Source organism: Antennarius striatus, chromosome 20 (genome assembly GCF_040054535.1).
Source record: "Antennarius striatus isolate MH-2024 chromosome 20, ASM4005453v1, whole genome shotgun sequence".
Classification (NCBI taxonomy): domain Eukaryota; kingdom Metazoa; phylum Chordata; class Actinopteri; order Lophiiformes; family Antennariidae; genus Antennarius; species Antennarius striatus.
This window is the reverse complement of record NC_090795.1, coordinates 11,811,109-11,827,768: the sequence shown is the minus strand read 5'-3', so window position 1 is coordinate 11,827,768 and position 16,660 is coordinate 11,811,109. Positions and strand designations below refer to the sequence as shown.

General features: G+C 39.1%; 1 protein-coding gene across 5 annotated transcripts in view; it reads left to right on the top strand.

Moving 5' to 3' along the window:
* col11a1a (collagen, type XI, alpha 1a) overlaps positions 1-11,343 on the top strand; it is a 74,672-nt gene extending 63,329 nt beyond the window's left edge. For all 5 annotated transcript variants that reach the window (XM_068343698.1, XM_068343700.1, XM_068343697.1 and 2 more), the window contains 13 exons: positions 809-862; positions 3,271-3,378; positions 3,688-3,741; positions 4,151-4,204; positions 4,830-4,937; positions 5,810-5,863; positions 5,949-5,984; positions 6,074-6,127; positions 6,257-6,497; positions 6,901-7,013; positions 7,416-7,484; positions 9,333-9,566; positions 10,019-11,343. In XM_068343698.1, coding sequence (XP_068199799.1) covers positions 809-862; positions 3,271-3,378; positions 3,688-3,741; positions 4,151-4,204; positions 4,830-4,937; positions 5,810-5,863; positions 5,949-5,984; positions 6,074-6,127; positions 6,257-6,497; positions 6,901-7,013; positions 7,416-7,484; positions 9,333-9,566; positions 10,019-10,165 — 1,326 coding nt within the window. In that variant the 3' untranslated portion in view covers positions 10,166-11,343. The remainder of the gene's footprint in view (positions 1-808; positions 863-3,270; positions 3,379-3,687; positions 3,742-4,150; positions 4,205-4,829; positions 4,938-5,809; positions 5,864-5,948; positions 5,985-6,073; positions 6,128-6,256; positions 6,498-6,900; positions 7,014-7,415; positions 7,485-9,332; positions 9,567-10,018) is intronic.
* Positions 11,344-16,660: the final 5,317 nt, after the last annotated feature.

Genomic DNA, 16,660 nt, shown 5'->3' with positions numbered 1-16,660 from the left:
AGGAACCCACTAATATGTTGACTTAGGCTGCTGTATGCTGTGCAATAATTGAAGTGTCTTTTTATTCTGATCAAAAGGCTGCCTCCTCAGTACTAGTAAGAGGTACACACCAGGGGAAGATGAAAGCCCCAAGACAAGGCACAAAACTCGCGTTATAGGCTCTCAGTCGATAGCACTCAGGCCTCAGTCGGCCAAATGAGAGTGGAATTTAGATGGAGAGTGTTTCTGAAGAGGGAAGACTGGAGGTGGACTTGAAAGAAATCATTGTGGGTCTAAAGGTGCTCCTCACCGGAAAGTAAAGATCTGCCACCTCTCAACAGGATTGAAAAAGGCTGTGTGTATTTCCTGTGTGTATTCCTGCATTACTGACCTATTGGTGGTAGACAAACGCATATCCATCTCAGTCGAATAGAACTTGACATAACCAAAGTAGTGCACATTCAAGGGCATTGGCTTATTATTCCTGCTCAAAGACAGCGCCTATCAAGTATTTATCAGGAAAGACAACTGATCAATATGAAACCTAATAAGAGTGTTCTCCCACGAGGCTGACATGAGGTGGTGAAATGTCTGGTTGGAGCAATCATTTCTCATTCTAGCCCATTATTTTCAAGCAATTTAAAAAAAAAAAGCCATATGCAAACAAATACTTGTGTTTGCTGACTGATGTTCTGGAAAGCCTTGAAAATACTGTATGTGTAAAAGATAAATGGTGAGTTTTTCACTTGTTTGTTCAGTGTTATTGAACAGTTTGGGAGTGTTAATGCTGTGTTGACATGCTAAAGCTGTGTCCTGTCATCCTCATCAGGGACCTCCTGGGGCTGCTGGTGCAGAGGGCAGGCAAGGAGAGAAAGGAGCCAAGGTAACAAAATCAATCCATCAGTCACACAGTAGAGCCGTCTCAGCAAGTCACTCATCTGCACCTCACGACCCATCCTCTAATCCCCCACAACTCACCCACGTTGCTCTCCGTCTTGAATTAAGAGCACAATAACACAGTGGTAATTTAATTTCCACCGTGAACTGGATGAAAATTTATGGACTCAGTCCATTTGAGTGAAGCTGATATTCACTTGTATGTCACAGTGTGCTGTAGCTTATTTTCAAAAACAGTAAAAAGGACTAGAAGCCCTCCAAGCATCAAGCCAGCTTTTATTGTTGGTGAAAATATATAATGTATTATATTATATAATATTATATTATAATATATATTATATAGCGGAAACCTGTGGAAATTCCACGATAAAACTATAATATCAGACTTCATACCAAACATAAAACAAATGTATTGCTATTATAAACCAAACGCACCCAACGTAGTCAAAAACCAACGTGGTGACGTAACGACTTTGTGTTAGCAAATCATGGCTTGCGCTGGGCGGTCATTGTGAAGCCATAGATGAATGTTAGCAGGCTAAATGGATAAAAGAAAGCTAACAAATCGTGAGATTGGGAAAGGAGGTAACGTTAAAAAAAAAGGCACCTGTCAAAAGAGGAAGTGGGAAAGAAATTTTAGAGAAGTGATAGTTCTGTTAGCTGACTACATGAACAGAACTCTATGTAGTTAGTTAAAGACCGTTTTTGCTGTTTGGACTTTTCTGCTCAAAAACATGAAAATTGTTGGAACAGTTATGACACTCTAAAATTACGTTAACTGGGAAGTCCATGTATGGTATATAGTAGGGCCTTGATGGACCTGTACTTCTTCCCAGAAGGCAGCAGTGAGAACAGGCTGTGGGCGGGTTGAGAACCATCACTGGTGATGCTTGTGGCCCTACACAGACATCTGGTGTTATAGAGGATAACTGTACACCTACGACCTTCTGTGCTGACTTCCTGACCCTTTCCAGAGCCTTCCTGTCACTGTGAGGGCAGCTGTTAAACCACACCAGCATATTGTTGGTGAGGATGCTCTCCACAGAACACCTGTAGAAGGACAGCAGCAAGTCCTGAGACACGTTTACTCTTCTCAGGGACCTTACGCAGTATAAATGCTGTTGCACCTTTTTCACAAGGGCACTGGTGTTAGTGTCCCATGTAAGGTCCTCTGAGATTTGCATTCCCAGGAACTTGAAGTCGCTGATCCGTTCCACCCGGTCCCCTCGGATTAGTAGAGGTGTGGGATCTTCCCTCTTTCTCCTGAAGTCCAGCACCACCTCCTTGGTTTTTGAGGAATTCAGTCCCAGGTTGCTGAGGGAGCACCAGGGGGTGAGGTTTAGGACCTCCTCCCTGTAGACCGACTCATCATTATTTGTAATCAGCCCCACCACTGTACAGTACAATACCATTCAATATACTGTACCATATTATATTATATGGTAGAGTACAGTATAATTAGTACAGTACAGAATATAATAGAATAGAATAAAATAGAATAGAATACAATAGAATAGAACAGATTGCTCTCCTCCCATTATGTATCCTGGTTGTTTTCCTAGAGGTATTAAAGATGATCATCTAAATGAAATATGTTTTGTTGTAGAGATTATTCTTGGCTGTGTGCCTGAATTAAATTGAACCTCGATACTGAAAGAAAAACTGCAGTTGTAATACATTTCTTGGAACCCTCTGCAGGCAGTGTATAATACCTTCCAGCTCAAAGAAAATAACTGTGTACTTTGATGTTTGTCAAAATATATTTGGACAAATTTAGAACCCTTTAAATTTAATCTTTAGGCCAACATGATTTTCTCTTGACCTTAAAATAAATATTTTTTAGTTGGTTTGTCTGTCTGTGAACCTTATTTGTATGAACAGGAACACTTGATTACTGCAGTTGCGTTTTTGTCCCCATTTACCCAACTGCACACTTTCTGAGCAAAACTTAAATTTAAACAGAGCCCACAACTGAGATCTGATGAAAATATTCAGAGATACAGACATCAAGTGTTGTTGCTACGGCCAAAAGTTGTCAAATTATCTCAGTGTTAATGTTTTGATAAAGGACCATATAAACCATTGATCTATAAGCCACTATTTCTGACCAGAGACTATCCTCAGATTACAGTTACCGCTAAACAAAGTACACAGCAAACATGTGAAGTTCTTATTTTATTCTTAATTTAAATTCCATAATGTCTGATACATTCTCCTCCCCCTAAATAGATATATTCAAACTGGAATGTTTGTTAAGATATAAGCAAATGCCAACAGGTTTAATCAAAAACAGGAAAATTGGACACGACCTGGACCCAACTTTCAGCCAGGTGTGATTTACTCACATTTTCAGTTCGAGACATGTTCTCACAGTATTTGTATATCTGCATACAGGGTGAGGCAGGTGCTGAAGGACCAGCTGGTAAAACAGGACCGGTTGGACCCCAAGGACCTGCAGGAAAGCCTGGTCCAGAGGGTCTGCGTGGAATCCCCGGCCCCGTCGTGAGTCCCAACTACAGCAATAATCTTGCATAATGAAACACCGCATAAACATTTGACAATTTTCATGCTCTATAATGAATGCACGCCCACAGTTCACACACACAAAGCACCTTTATGGCATGATTATGGACTTCATGGAATAATCAATACATCCATTTGGCTGATACTTTAGTTTTACTTGTTTATTCCAGCACACTTTTTTCCCTGTTTGGGCTATTAATCATTGTGCTGAGCACAAACCAATCAATAGTAGGCCAAAGGAAATAAAGCAGGCTGTAATGCTCACTACAATTGACTGGTTCTTCACAGGGTGAACAAGGTCTGCCCGGCTCCCCAGGACAAGATGGTCCACCTGGGCCCATGGTTAGTATGCACAATGCACCTTTTTCTTACTCTTTCTTGCTGTTTATCAGTCTAACTATTGTTGGAAAGTTATGGTTTCAAGAAGTATTCCCTTACTTTCACTGTTTGAGTTCATTCAAATCAAACTTACTCACCCTGCCATTGCACTGTACTGAACTCAGATGGAATTGCTATTATTGCCTGTTTCTTTATTATTTCCCAAATGTTTGACTATTCCCCAAAAGACAGAATATGTGGAAGGCTTTCATCTTTGAACTTCTTTTCTTTCTTATTCTCTTTCATGTTTCTTTGTCTGTCTTGGTTCAATTTCTGCTCCAGGTTGTTTGTCTTGGTGTCTTTTTTTTTCCTTACCTTGTCCCAACTTTGAAATCTGTGAAATAGATTTTTAACTTCTGTTGTTGTTGTGCAGGGTCCTCCTGGCCTCCCTGGTTTGAAAGGTGACCCTGGATCTAAAGGTGAAAAGGTGAGTTCAGCCCTTTTTCTTGTTTTTTTTTACGACAATATGCTAAAATATACCCCGAGATCAGCAAAACGAATTATTGCACAGTGTGCTCAGACTTCCGTAAAGGATGCTCACCTTTTGCACAAAGCTCCCATGACTTTGGAGCAGGTAGAAAACATTTTGGAGGTTAAAGAGCTGTGTGATTATTTAAAGGACAAAAGTAGATTTTTGCAGCAGATGCTTGAAAAGAATTCCTCTAGCAGAACATGCATCTTAAATTGATCTGTCACTCTAATCTATTTAATCTGCCTTTTCTGTGTTTCCCTTGTCAAATTTTCTGGTTAAATAAAGAATATTCAGACAGCCAACTTGATCCAATTTGTCTGCTGCTCAATTATGACTTCAGAGAGGAGATTTCAAGCACACAGTAGAGGCATTGTGTTGTATTGTGTGTTGTTTTAATGTCAAGTCAGGAAGCCCAGTTACTTTCTATTGTACATTCATTATCAGTGTTATGTAGTGTTGTTCTCCTGTCTTTTCACTGTCATCACAAATGCTTGCACACAGTTAGAATATAATATAGTAAAATTTTATTTATAGAAGGTCATTGCTGTAAATTTTGTATGCACGTGTCTTTAACCTGTAGGGTCACCCAGGTTTGATCGGCTTGATCGGACCCCCTGGTGAGCAAGGAGAGAAAGGAGACAGAGGTTTGCCTGGACCCCAAGGTTCTCCCGGTGGCAAGGGTGACAGTGTAAGTTTTTTATGACTCCGTTCCCACACAGTTCCTCAGGACTATTTGCCCTCCACCTAGTACTGTTTTTTAGTGGCTTTGCCCTCCTGCTTTCGCTACAGTCATTGCCGTTGATTAAAAGCGACCTTAAAGTGGCAGTGCAGTGCAGCCAAACCCCGTCATTTTCTTCATTCGCCATATCCACACTGAGCTCATATTCTGCTGGGGTTAGGTTATGATTGACTGGATTACTCCTTCATATTGCTCAAGGATGTTCAAAATAAAGAAGTGACTTATTTGATTTTTTGTCCTTCGCTGAGTGCTTTGGGTCTGAAAAGACAAGATTCCATTTATTTTTTCACCATATTAGCATTATTCAACAAAAACTGGTTGAATGCTTTTCCATTTAGCATCATGACCTTCTTGGATTTCTCTTGTGGTCACTTTCTGTTTATCAGATTCCAACCGTTGCCATATAATATTCTGCAACATGGAATGCATTTATAAAAGCTTGGATGGAGGTTAAAGGTTGTTCCCAGTAAAGGGTTGATAATCACCTTCATCTATATTCAATAAACGTTGCGGAATCCTATTCTGTGGCCCTCATCTTCCCTGGTTTATTGATTTAAGGTGGTTGGTCAGATTAAGTACCTAGAGACTAAGCTTGATGAAATTATAATGTCGTCTTTTGTCAGTGCACAAGGGCTTACAAAGGTTCTCACTTGGTTTAACTGTTTGATGGTCAATATGAAGACTTTTCCTCTATTTCAGTAACAAGTCTCTCAAAATGTTTCATACATTCAACATTGCTGCCTGTCACATTGTTTTTAGCTTTTAAATCTCACATATTTTTTTTAATGCCCTGTCTTTCTGCTATAATCTCATCTCATCAGGGTATTTCTGGATCTTCTGGTCCTCTCGGTCCTCCAGGTTCCCCTGGTCTGCCTGTAAGTTTTCACAAATCTATTCTTGCATTTATTTCTTTTGATGGTTTAATAATTTTGCTTAATTGCTTATTTTTGTTCCACATAGGGTCCTCAAGGTCCAAAGGGTGCCAAGGGTTCAAGTGTGAGTACTGCAACTGTTTTAAAAGACATGCTGTCAGCGGGTACGTTAGAGTGTCAGATAATATGTTTTGATCCATACTTTTATTTCAGGGTCCTGCTGGTCCTAAGGGAGACACGGGTGCAATTGGTCCTCCTGGTCCTCCTGTACGTATTTAAGACCCATGCTGTTTATTGATATTGTTTCTTCTCACCAAACTCTAGCACTGTAAAAAATATAAAGGGCAGCCTTTTTGTGTAAACTCTAAAGCAATTTTTATCCACCTTACCTTGCAGGGTCCGCCAGGTGAAGTTATTGAGCCATTACCAATTCAGTCACCCAAGAAGAGCAAACGTTCCAGTGATATGCAGTCAGATGCAGCCATCATGGACTACGGCGAGGGAATGGAGGACATCTTCAGCTCTCTCAACAACCTCAAGCAGGACATCGAGCGCATGAAATACCCCATGGGCACTCAGAACAACCCGGCCAGGACATGCAAAGATCTGCAGCTCTGTCACCCAGAGTTCCCTGATGGTAAGCCCATGGTAGTTTAACAACTGGATTTTGACAACCGGATGTTTACACGGATAAGTTCAGGATTTTCACATGATTTCTGAATGAATAGGGGACATCAATATGTAAAAAGGAGCAATAAGACAAAAAGTATGGATCGTTTGGGTATGTACAATATTTGAATTGTGTTGAGGAAAAACATTTAGTCTAAATTGCTGGACGTAAATAACACCTTGCTTCAGGCACGGTAATACCATTTTATCCAGCAGTGAATAAGCCTTGAGAATGAGCAGAAAGTTGCTCCAAAGCATAATTTCTGGAAGGATCAATGATTCTGGCACACTTCATTTTGAAAATAAGCTTTGAGCCATTTTCTGTGGACATTTGTAGATGAGAATGTTCAAGTTTGCTTGGTTTTCCTCAGGCGAATACTGGATTGATCCTAACCAAGGCTGCCCTGGGGATTCACTCAAAGTCTACTGTAACTTTACTGCCGGGGGCGAAACCTGCATCTATCCAGATAAGAAATCTAATGGAGTGAGTAACTTTTAGTTTGCACATGTTATTTGTTACTTCCTGTGTTTAATCATTTTTTTAAAAATGTTTGGCCATCATATTAAACCAAGTCATCATGGAAAGGCCCAGCACTAGACTGAAGTAGTTGAAGGAAGCCATTTGGGATGCTTCAGGGCTATGTTTGCACAGATTTTACTTCTGCCCAAACAACACAAAAACAACCAGGAAGAATTATTTTACCATATAAACTTTATAAGACCAATATTTCAAAGATATTGAAATTACACACATTTATCTTCACCTTCTGATGGTACCCTTTATTCTGTTCTTCATGGAAAATACTTTTTTAGTGGATTCACTGAATAATCCATAACAAAATCAATTTAAGTTCTCCATTAATATGATCTGTTTTTGTTTCCACAGGTCAGAATATCTTCATGGCCCAAAGAGATCCCTGGATCATGGTTCAGTGAGTTCAAGCGTGGTAAAATGGTAAGTTTGTTAAAGTGCACTAAACCGCTTGCTCCAGTTGTAATGCAATTTCATACTTTCTCCCCTCTGCATGTGCTGTCTCATAGTTTGAAAATAAGACCATCAATGAAGTCATAAAGCAGTGCAAAGTTTTGTTTTAGACAAAACTAATCATCAACAAGTTGGCACGTCATCACCAGAACAATCATCACATGAAACACAAAACATCAATAAAACTTAAAGCAGATTCAAGCAGGATACCCAGACCAAAACGCTCCAGCAGCCTCCTCTGACCTCCAGTGTTAAAGTGTTTGTCAGTAAACATCAGCTCAAAAATGAAACACAGTTTTCTTGCTCCATCAAATTGATATTGTGCTGATTAGTTTCCATGGACGGACATTTAAAGACTGACTGTGACAGAAGTTTATGTTCAAATAAGAATCAAGCTTTCTGGATCAAAGACTCACTGAGTTGATGCTTATTAAACTGACATTTTCCAGCTGTGTGACCTGTGCTTTACACATTAAACGGTTATGTCAGTAATGCTTCAATTATTCAACAATTATCGATTAAAAAACCATGAGTCTAATTTATGCCCAACTGTAGAAATCCTTTGGTTTGCAGAAATATGAATAGTGAGATCTCTGGTGAGGCAGCATGTTTTCTAGAAGCTTTTTTTTTTTTCAGATTTCTGAAAGTGTTCTGGGTACTATAATAAGTAATGATAACGTGCAATGTAATGCTACCCTACTCCGAGTAGCCACTACTGGGACTACTACATCCTCTAATTACAATATTGTAAGGTATCTTCACACTAACCAATTTCATATTTTTAAATTATTCCAGTGTGATTTGGGTCCGTTTAATGTGTCTGTCAGTTTAAAAGAAAATTATTTAATCAACTGCTTCAGTTCTTTTTCCTTTCACTTAGTTTTACTCGTACAGTATTAAGTTATTCACAGTTCTTCTTTATCTATTTACAAAAACAGAAATGGTACCTTCAATTCAATAAAGCTGATCAAATTAAACTCTAAGCCCTGGAAACGGATTTTATTGTTAATGGAATTTGCCAAGGCAGTTCTTCATCTCTGGTGTATCTGGATTTTTGTTTGGATCTTTATCAGATGCACGCAGAAAAAAACAACCTTTACAAGTTACACGCATCATTTTCTGATAAATCACAATGGAATCTGAGAATAAAGAAAGTTTGTAAGAGACTAAATCCACATCAAAATGACATTCAGCCTTTTTTTTTTTTTTTTAATTTTACATACTGGTTTGATCCCCGAAGGGAAATTAAGAACGCACACTCTAGCTACTGATTCAAACGCATGCACATATATATTTGTGAGTACAAGCCCCTGTATCACACACACACAAGGGGGCCTGTAGGCATGCAGGGGAGGTAGAGTGGCAGGCAGCTCCTTCTTGGTGCGCCTCAAATGAGCAATTCGTAAAGGGGACGGCACCTTGCTCAAGGGTGCCTCGGCAGTACTCCGGAGGTGAGCTGACACCTCCCACTGTCAGCTCACCTCCGGGTATTTGTTTGGGGGTCGGGAGTGGGAATCGAACCGCCGATCTTAAATCATAGGACAACCTGCTCCACCGCCCGCTTTACCACTGAGCCACTGCCGCCATGACACACCAAGTCATGGTCCATGACACACCAAGTTTCATTTAAATCTGTTCAGTAGTTTTTGTGTAAACCAACCAGCAAACAAACAAAGAGCGAAGAAAGAAAATAACCTCCTTGCAGCAGACACAAGCTGTTTATTTGATAACTATTTTGTGACATGTGTAGCTTTTCTAGTTTCTTTGTCTTTTCTCTTCTTGACCTTGACTTCTCTCTCTTCTCCCTTTCCCCGGCAGCTTTCCTATGTTGACACAGCTGGAAACTCAATAAACATGGTTCAGATGACCTTCCTCAGACTACTGACGGCCTCAGCCAGGCAAAACTTCACCTACAGCTGCCACCAGTCAGTGGCATGGCATGACGCCCCCAGCGACAGTTATGACAGGGCTCTGCGTTTCCTGGGTGCCAACGATGAGGAGATGTCCTATGACAACAATCCTTACATCAAGGCCCTCTCAGATGGATGTGCGGTAAGCGCTGCCCATAGCCCGGCCTCACTCATGTGACCCAATTTATCTTTAATATAAGATTCTTTTGATGACTTATCTCAGTGAACCACAGCTTTAAAAAAAAAAAAAAAAAAAAGGAACAATCTCCCCAGGAGGTGATTCACTCCTACCTGGTTTCCAATAAAAGCAGCAGAACCATTTTGGAAGGGTGTAATCAGTTTCTCATTCATTTGGCACCTGCTGAACAGAACTATTACTTCTGAAATGAAATCACATTAGTGTTGAAGCAAAGAGGAGTGGAAAGCTGTGATAGGTTTGTGATGTCTGTGAAACTCTCAGATACACATTAGCAAAGTTTTCCTTGTTTGCTCAGCTGTAAAGGAAATTGATAGACTAGTTTGGCTTTGTGTATTTTTTGTTTATAATAATCTAATCAAATTGGTTTCTCTCTATTTGTGTGTTGCCTGTTCCAGATGAGGAAGGGCTACGGAAAGACTGTGATGGAGATAAATACTCCCAAAATCGATCAGGTTCCAATCATCGATGTCATGTTCACTGACTTTGGGGACCCAAACCAGAAGTTTGGGTTTGAAGTTGGGCCCGTCTGCTTCCTTGGCTAAACAAAAGCAAAACAAACAAAGGACTTGGGGGCCAGCAATGAAAGTCAAGTTGAGACGTTTTGGGTACCACCAAAGCCCACTTTCTCCCTCCAGCTTTTTCCATGCCACATGCAAGTTTTGAATAAGAGATGGTGTAGCAAACATGTCTTTCCATGTATGTACGTGTAACCCAGGAAAATACTTGTTGCCCTTGTAGGGCTCGAACCACATGATTTAATCACGTTATGGAGGAAAGGTGAAGGACATTTGAACGCGTGGCAACGGAGGGTGAATTAGAGGAAACCAAGAGAGGAGGTCAGGCGCCATCAGGGGACACGGACCTCCTCTCTGGATTCTCCAGGTGCTGAATAAAAACGACTACAATGGTGCTTGTTTAAAAAAAAAACACAAAAACATATAAAGAGGTGCTTAGAAAGAAGGTGTATTTTGAGAATTTAAAAAAATGTATTATTTTGTACAATACTGTTATTTCTGAATCCACTTCAAAACTTGCATGTGTATCAGATTCTGCTTTTGGCTCTTTAATATCAGTGTTGGTTAGATTTACCGTGTAAGTTAAAGATCATTCAATCAAATGAATTTATAATTCTGGTTTTTTTTTTTCTGCCAAAAACATACTGTGTACCTGTCATGAAGCAAATAAAGTAAGCATTCAAACAATTCTCAATTATTAGATTGTACACCCTTTGTATATACTGACAGTCCAAAGCTTGAGGCTCTTTGATGTTTTGTGCTTCTGACCATAGGTGAAACAACCAGAAGCATCACCTGAGCTCACAACATCTCCCACTAATGTTGTGATCCAGTGCCTGTAGGAAGCAGTGACATCATTAATTTTCCCTCTATTTAATTCTATTTGTTGTTTTATTTCTGCTGTTTTCTGACAGGCTTCTTATTTTGGTTGTATACCTCAAACCTTCTTGATGACCTGAGAGATGCAAGGATGTAATGCCCTGTATATACCTTGGTTAAGCAATTAAATTTATGTATTTTGGGTGGGGATCTTTTTTTTTAAAGAGAGAAATACAATAAGTGTTAGACATCCACTGTTCAAGTCCTTCTGTGAATGCAATGAGAAACCCTCTAGGTGACCCATTTTTGTAACTAAAATGAGAAAATGTTTTAATGTGCTTTTTATAGTTCATTTAAATATTAAAAACTGGATTCTAAACAACGGTGAGCTAAATGTGTCAGTGATTTGTGTAAGGTGACTTTGGACCGACTGCCATGGTCGAATGATTTAAATCCCAGATGTGTTAATTTGAATGGAAGTCTGGGCTGGTACCATACCGTATCTTTTGAAACCACTAAAGTACCCTTTTACAGTAATTCCCTTTATTCTGAGTACATCAAACAAGTACGAATAAGATGTTTCAGAGTTTCATGGGAAGAATGGAAAATTGGGCGCTTATGTAAATATTTACTGCTTATTTCTTAATGCCTCTGAGAAGGATTAGCTATGGATTTAACTTTATTTCACTGTTTCAGGTTTTCTTTATTCAAGAGGCATGCAAACACACGCAACTCAGCTGGATAAGAGTTTCTGCCTCCAGAGAGACAAATGTGAAGAGTCTCATTATATAAAGGATGGGTTTTAGCACAGGTCCATGTTTTAAGCAAATGAATAGGAATAGTTTTCTCACCAAACCTTAATCCCAGTTCGGGCTATATGAGAAATATATAGAATTTTTCATAGTCTTTAAAATTCCTGCAAATCTTTGTGGAAAAAAGAAGTGTGTTTGTTACTTCTGGGTGAGAGAACTGTGAAATTGTATGCAACAATTTTATTTGTCTTGGCACTGGGGAAATTCAACGATTATTACCTCCACCAAGGAGCGTAAGTGATGAGTTTGGTGTGTTTGTCTGTTAGCAGGATTACACAAAATCTACTTAACAGTTTTTCATGACGCTTGTTGGGAGATGCAGACAATTTGAAGAGAAGAACCAAATACATTTTGGCACGATTCTAAATAATGAGACTTCTTTTTTTTTAATTCTAGAACTTTTATGAGCAATCATTAATAGTTACATATAAATTGGGTACCCCTCAAATATACAGTACGTACAGTAAATACATTACTACAAATAACCCCCAGCAGGTCCCAAGCAAAGTAAAGTTATGCTTTAAAAAAAAAAAGTTTAAATAGGTTTTGAAATAGAACATTTCACATACAGTACGACATTGTTAGCATTTATTTTATAGTGGCTCAGAAGGACAACAAATTACTTTTTTGTAACGACTGAAAGCAGATTGAATCTAAAAGCACAATGCTAAAATTATTAACTGTAATCAAGTTTTTTTCTTCCTAAATCTTGGATTTATTCAGTCTGTAATCAAACACCAGAGCATCTATTCTACAGGCAAAAATATCATGCATGAAGTGAAGAAGAAGAGAATGGAAGATCAAGCAAAAGTCAGACCAAGGAGAGTCATGCAGCACAGAGTACACATGACACCAGACAGCTCCATAAAACACACAAGCCAATGTGGCTGAGGATGAGTGAAGCTTGGCCTGTTTAAATACTGGGAGGACAACAATGTAATGGGCTGCAAATGAGGAGATGGACATGGACAAGCAGGTGAACACAAGGAGATGAATGAAGAAAGCTCTGAAATGAAAGGATAGCTACAATTTTTTTTTTTTTTAAACCCTCAATGCTACAATCTTTTCAATGTTGTGGCATTTTTTCCCTTTAATTTTCAAGGAGTGATGAAGAGATCAAGATTCAGTTGTAATAGAATCCCTAACGGAAGAGCTGTGGAGATTTTTGATCAGTTAATAAACCACGGGGGAAAGAACCAAAATAAAAAACTTGTGAAATACATTTAAAAGCTCCTTTTCCTGCATGGTAATTTATAGTTAGCTGAGCTAGCAGCCATCCTGGATCTTTTTTATATGTCATATAATCCTTTTATGGGGATCTCCAAAGCTGGATGAGTCAGGTTTTGTTGCCTACAAGATTAGCTAGTCTTCTTTCCAGTCTTTATCCCAAATTAAGATTAGATGCACATTAATAGTGAAGTGTATCATTTGCTTCATTGTGTTGAGGAGTGGACAGGCGTTTTTGCAAAATTCTGGGCCTTAAAACCTTTTTTTCTCTGAAACTAATTATGATTCTATTAAAAATGTTTCTACCAGATCAATCCTAACAATTCTCCTTTCACCGTAAAACCCAATTAGTATTCGGTCCTTCTGAGTCTCCTTGAAACAAATGTCACTGATCGCCTGTGCCTCTTCAAAGGATTGACCACCGCTGAACCTTTTATTTTCTTCTCAAAGCATGCTAAAGAAATCCACATAATAACAACTGACAATTCGTCATGCACTTGGCAGCAAAAGAAATGCTTTTGTAGTTTCCTTTTACCTGTCTTTCTTTGTACTGGTCCTTTGGAGAAGAGCGACCAAAGAGAATGCACTCAAATGGAACCACACACGTGGAAAACTGTGTTGCTTCAGCTTCACTGTCATGCTACTCTTTACTTACGTTTGAGTTCTTTGGCAAATGTTGCCTTTCTGTCAGGAGATTAATTCTATTGATCCTTTTTACATACACAAAATTGAGCATCCAGGTTCAAATTAATTTAAATGAATCAGTAAAATTGTGTGAGTTGCTTTGCAGGACCATGCTTCTAATGAGCCAAATTATGGTATTAATAAGTATCTAGTTTGACATTCTGAATGAGCAACCACACCACTAGAGGCCACCAATCCCACACACTGGACATTTAATGGTTACTAATGGTATGATGCTGTGAAGGTGACATCAGTCAGAGCTATCCTGCTTGTTTACACACATTGTGTTAAACATTCAAAAAAAAAAAACCCAACTGTGTTATACTGACTTCAACCAGTGGCTGTTTTGTATTTGATGAGCATACATAATTACAAGAACATCAATCCTATGGACCATTTAATCTTCAGTAACACTCCCAACACAGATGAGAAGAAAACTGTTTACAACTAACCAAATTGCATCACTTTCCCTGTGGCTCAGAGGATGTGAAGGTATTAAACAACACCATGTGGTTCACACAACTCTGACAGTCACAGTGGATTTAAGTGTACATGAGACACTTGTCATCATTGACAATAGAGTGGCTATCCACAGCCAGCAAATATCAAACTCATCATTATTTAAGATTAATATTGACAAAATAACCAACTATTTCACTCCGAACTACCAATTTCCCTCCGAACATAAACAGCAGCAGGCTTACAATCAGGACAAGATTGGTTATTTAAAGGTAGTGACAACTTACATTTTACATCGTCTATCGCTTCACCTGGGTTGCGGGGAGCTGGAGCGTATGCCAGCTGACTGATGCAAAATTAAGACAAATAAATAAATACATAAACAAACAAAATAAATGGATAAATAAATAAATAAATAAATTTTGTATTTTCTGTGAGAAATACAACTGATTTCAGGTAACCAGAAGTAACCATGTTGTGAGTCAATATGCATCTAGATCAAACTTGTTTCTATAAGTACATACATAAACACAGATACAGTGTCAATGTATGAAAATGGGGACCAAAACCAGTTTGATCATGCTTTAGAGACTTACAGTAAGTAAATTAACACACACACACACACACACACACGCACACACACACACACCATTACTCTGTGCTTATAGAATAGTCTATTGAACACAAACTGTGTGTCCTCTGACAGGCTGGTGTCATTTGATAGCCCCTATCTACCATCCTTACTGCATAAATCCTGGATGTAAAGTGCTTTGCTTTGTTTGGCTCTTTTCGGTAGACAATCGATCTGTGTATACTTTAGTTCATTGGAAAAAGCAATGACGCTGTCTTTCCCCAGCAGAAAGACAAATTATCACTGCTGCTGTTCATTTTCAAACTTCCAGCACACTAGCAGGCTAAAAACACACTTTTGACAAAAACAAACCATAGACTTCTTTATTAGCTCGTGGTATACACAGTGTTTGGGTTTTATAAGCTTTTCAAATTTGGACCTTTTGACTCTGAATTGAAGTTTCTGCAGCTCACTTTCATGGCAGTGACCAAGACAACAAATTTGTACTCTTTGTTGCACATACATGGAATTTTTTAGAGGCAGAAACACATTAGTAATTCAAATTCTTGCCAACTTTTTCAATTTGAGAAACAAGCTATCTCAACTTGTTAAATCTGTTGTTTGTTTTCAAAACTTTGTTCCAAACTTTATAACAAAACAGTGCGTGTGTGTGTGTGTGTGTGTGTGTGTGTGTATATATATATATATATATATATATATATATATATATATATATATATATACTCCCATTCTGTGCATAAAGTGTATATATATATATACACACACACACACACACACACACACACACACACACACACACACACACACACACACACACACACACACATGTATATAGTATATAGTGCTTAACCACCGACAGGTGAGAACAGAAATATGAGTTAAGTGTAAAAGACACGGTTATGTCATATTCAAATTCTCATAGCATGATGGGCATTAGGTCATTCATTCATTCATCTTCCTACCCGCGTCATCCGCTTGCGCAGGTCACGGGGAGCTGGAGCCTATCCCAGCTGGGTTAGGGTGTGAGGCGGGGGCAAACCACGGGTGCTACACCAGTGAACCGCGGAGCCACATAGAGACATACAAACACACACACACACACACACACACACACACACACACAAACACGCACTCACTCCTCCGGACAATTTGGAACGGCCAATTAACCTGAAGTGCATGTTTTTGGAGGTGGGAGGAAGCCGGAGAACCCGGAGAGAACCCACACAGACAAGAGGAGTAAAACTTTAAACAGATAAAAGCTGATTTACCAAAGAATTTTTGAAAATTGAAATCCACTTGCTGATTTGCTTAAAAATGTCCCTCTGAAATATTCAGAGAGACATCCATCACCTCTAAAGACAGAAAATTAGTTCAATCCTGTGGTGAATTATTCCTTAGAGATTAAAGCGGCAGGCATACATCTTACTATACTTATACTATAATGACTGTCTGAGTGTTAATCATATGTATCATTTCTTGCTACACTATATTATCAAGTAGTAATATTAATATGCTGGTGCCTGCATTGAAAGTGAGAGATAGTGACTGTAAGGAAAGGGGCATCCATTGTAGCAGTCAGAATGGACCCCAGGCATCAGTCACTGTCAGCAGATCCTTGGAGAAAGACCTCAGACAGCTATTAAAGATTCAGTGGACAAAATGACACTCTGCTGCAGCCTTGAACCAGTACCTGGTGAATATGGCCTTGTTCTGTGTTTGCCTTTCAAAATTCCCATGAGGATTTTAAGGCCATGTTTAAAGGGAGAGATAGAGAAACGGAGGGAGTGATCAGAGAGGCACACCAAGTGATTGTGAACAAGCCCTAAGGCACATGTCAAGGCTCCCCTCGTTAGAAAACCTGAGAGACCGTCAACAGCAGATTCACTGGGGCCCATAACAAAGCTCACCACATGTAAAGCTTCAAAGACG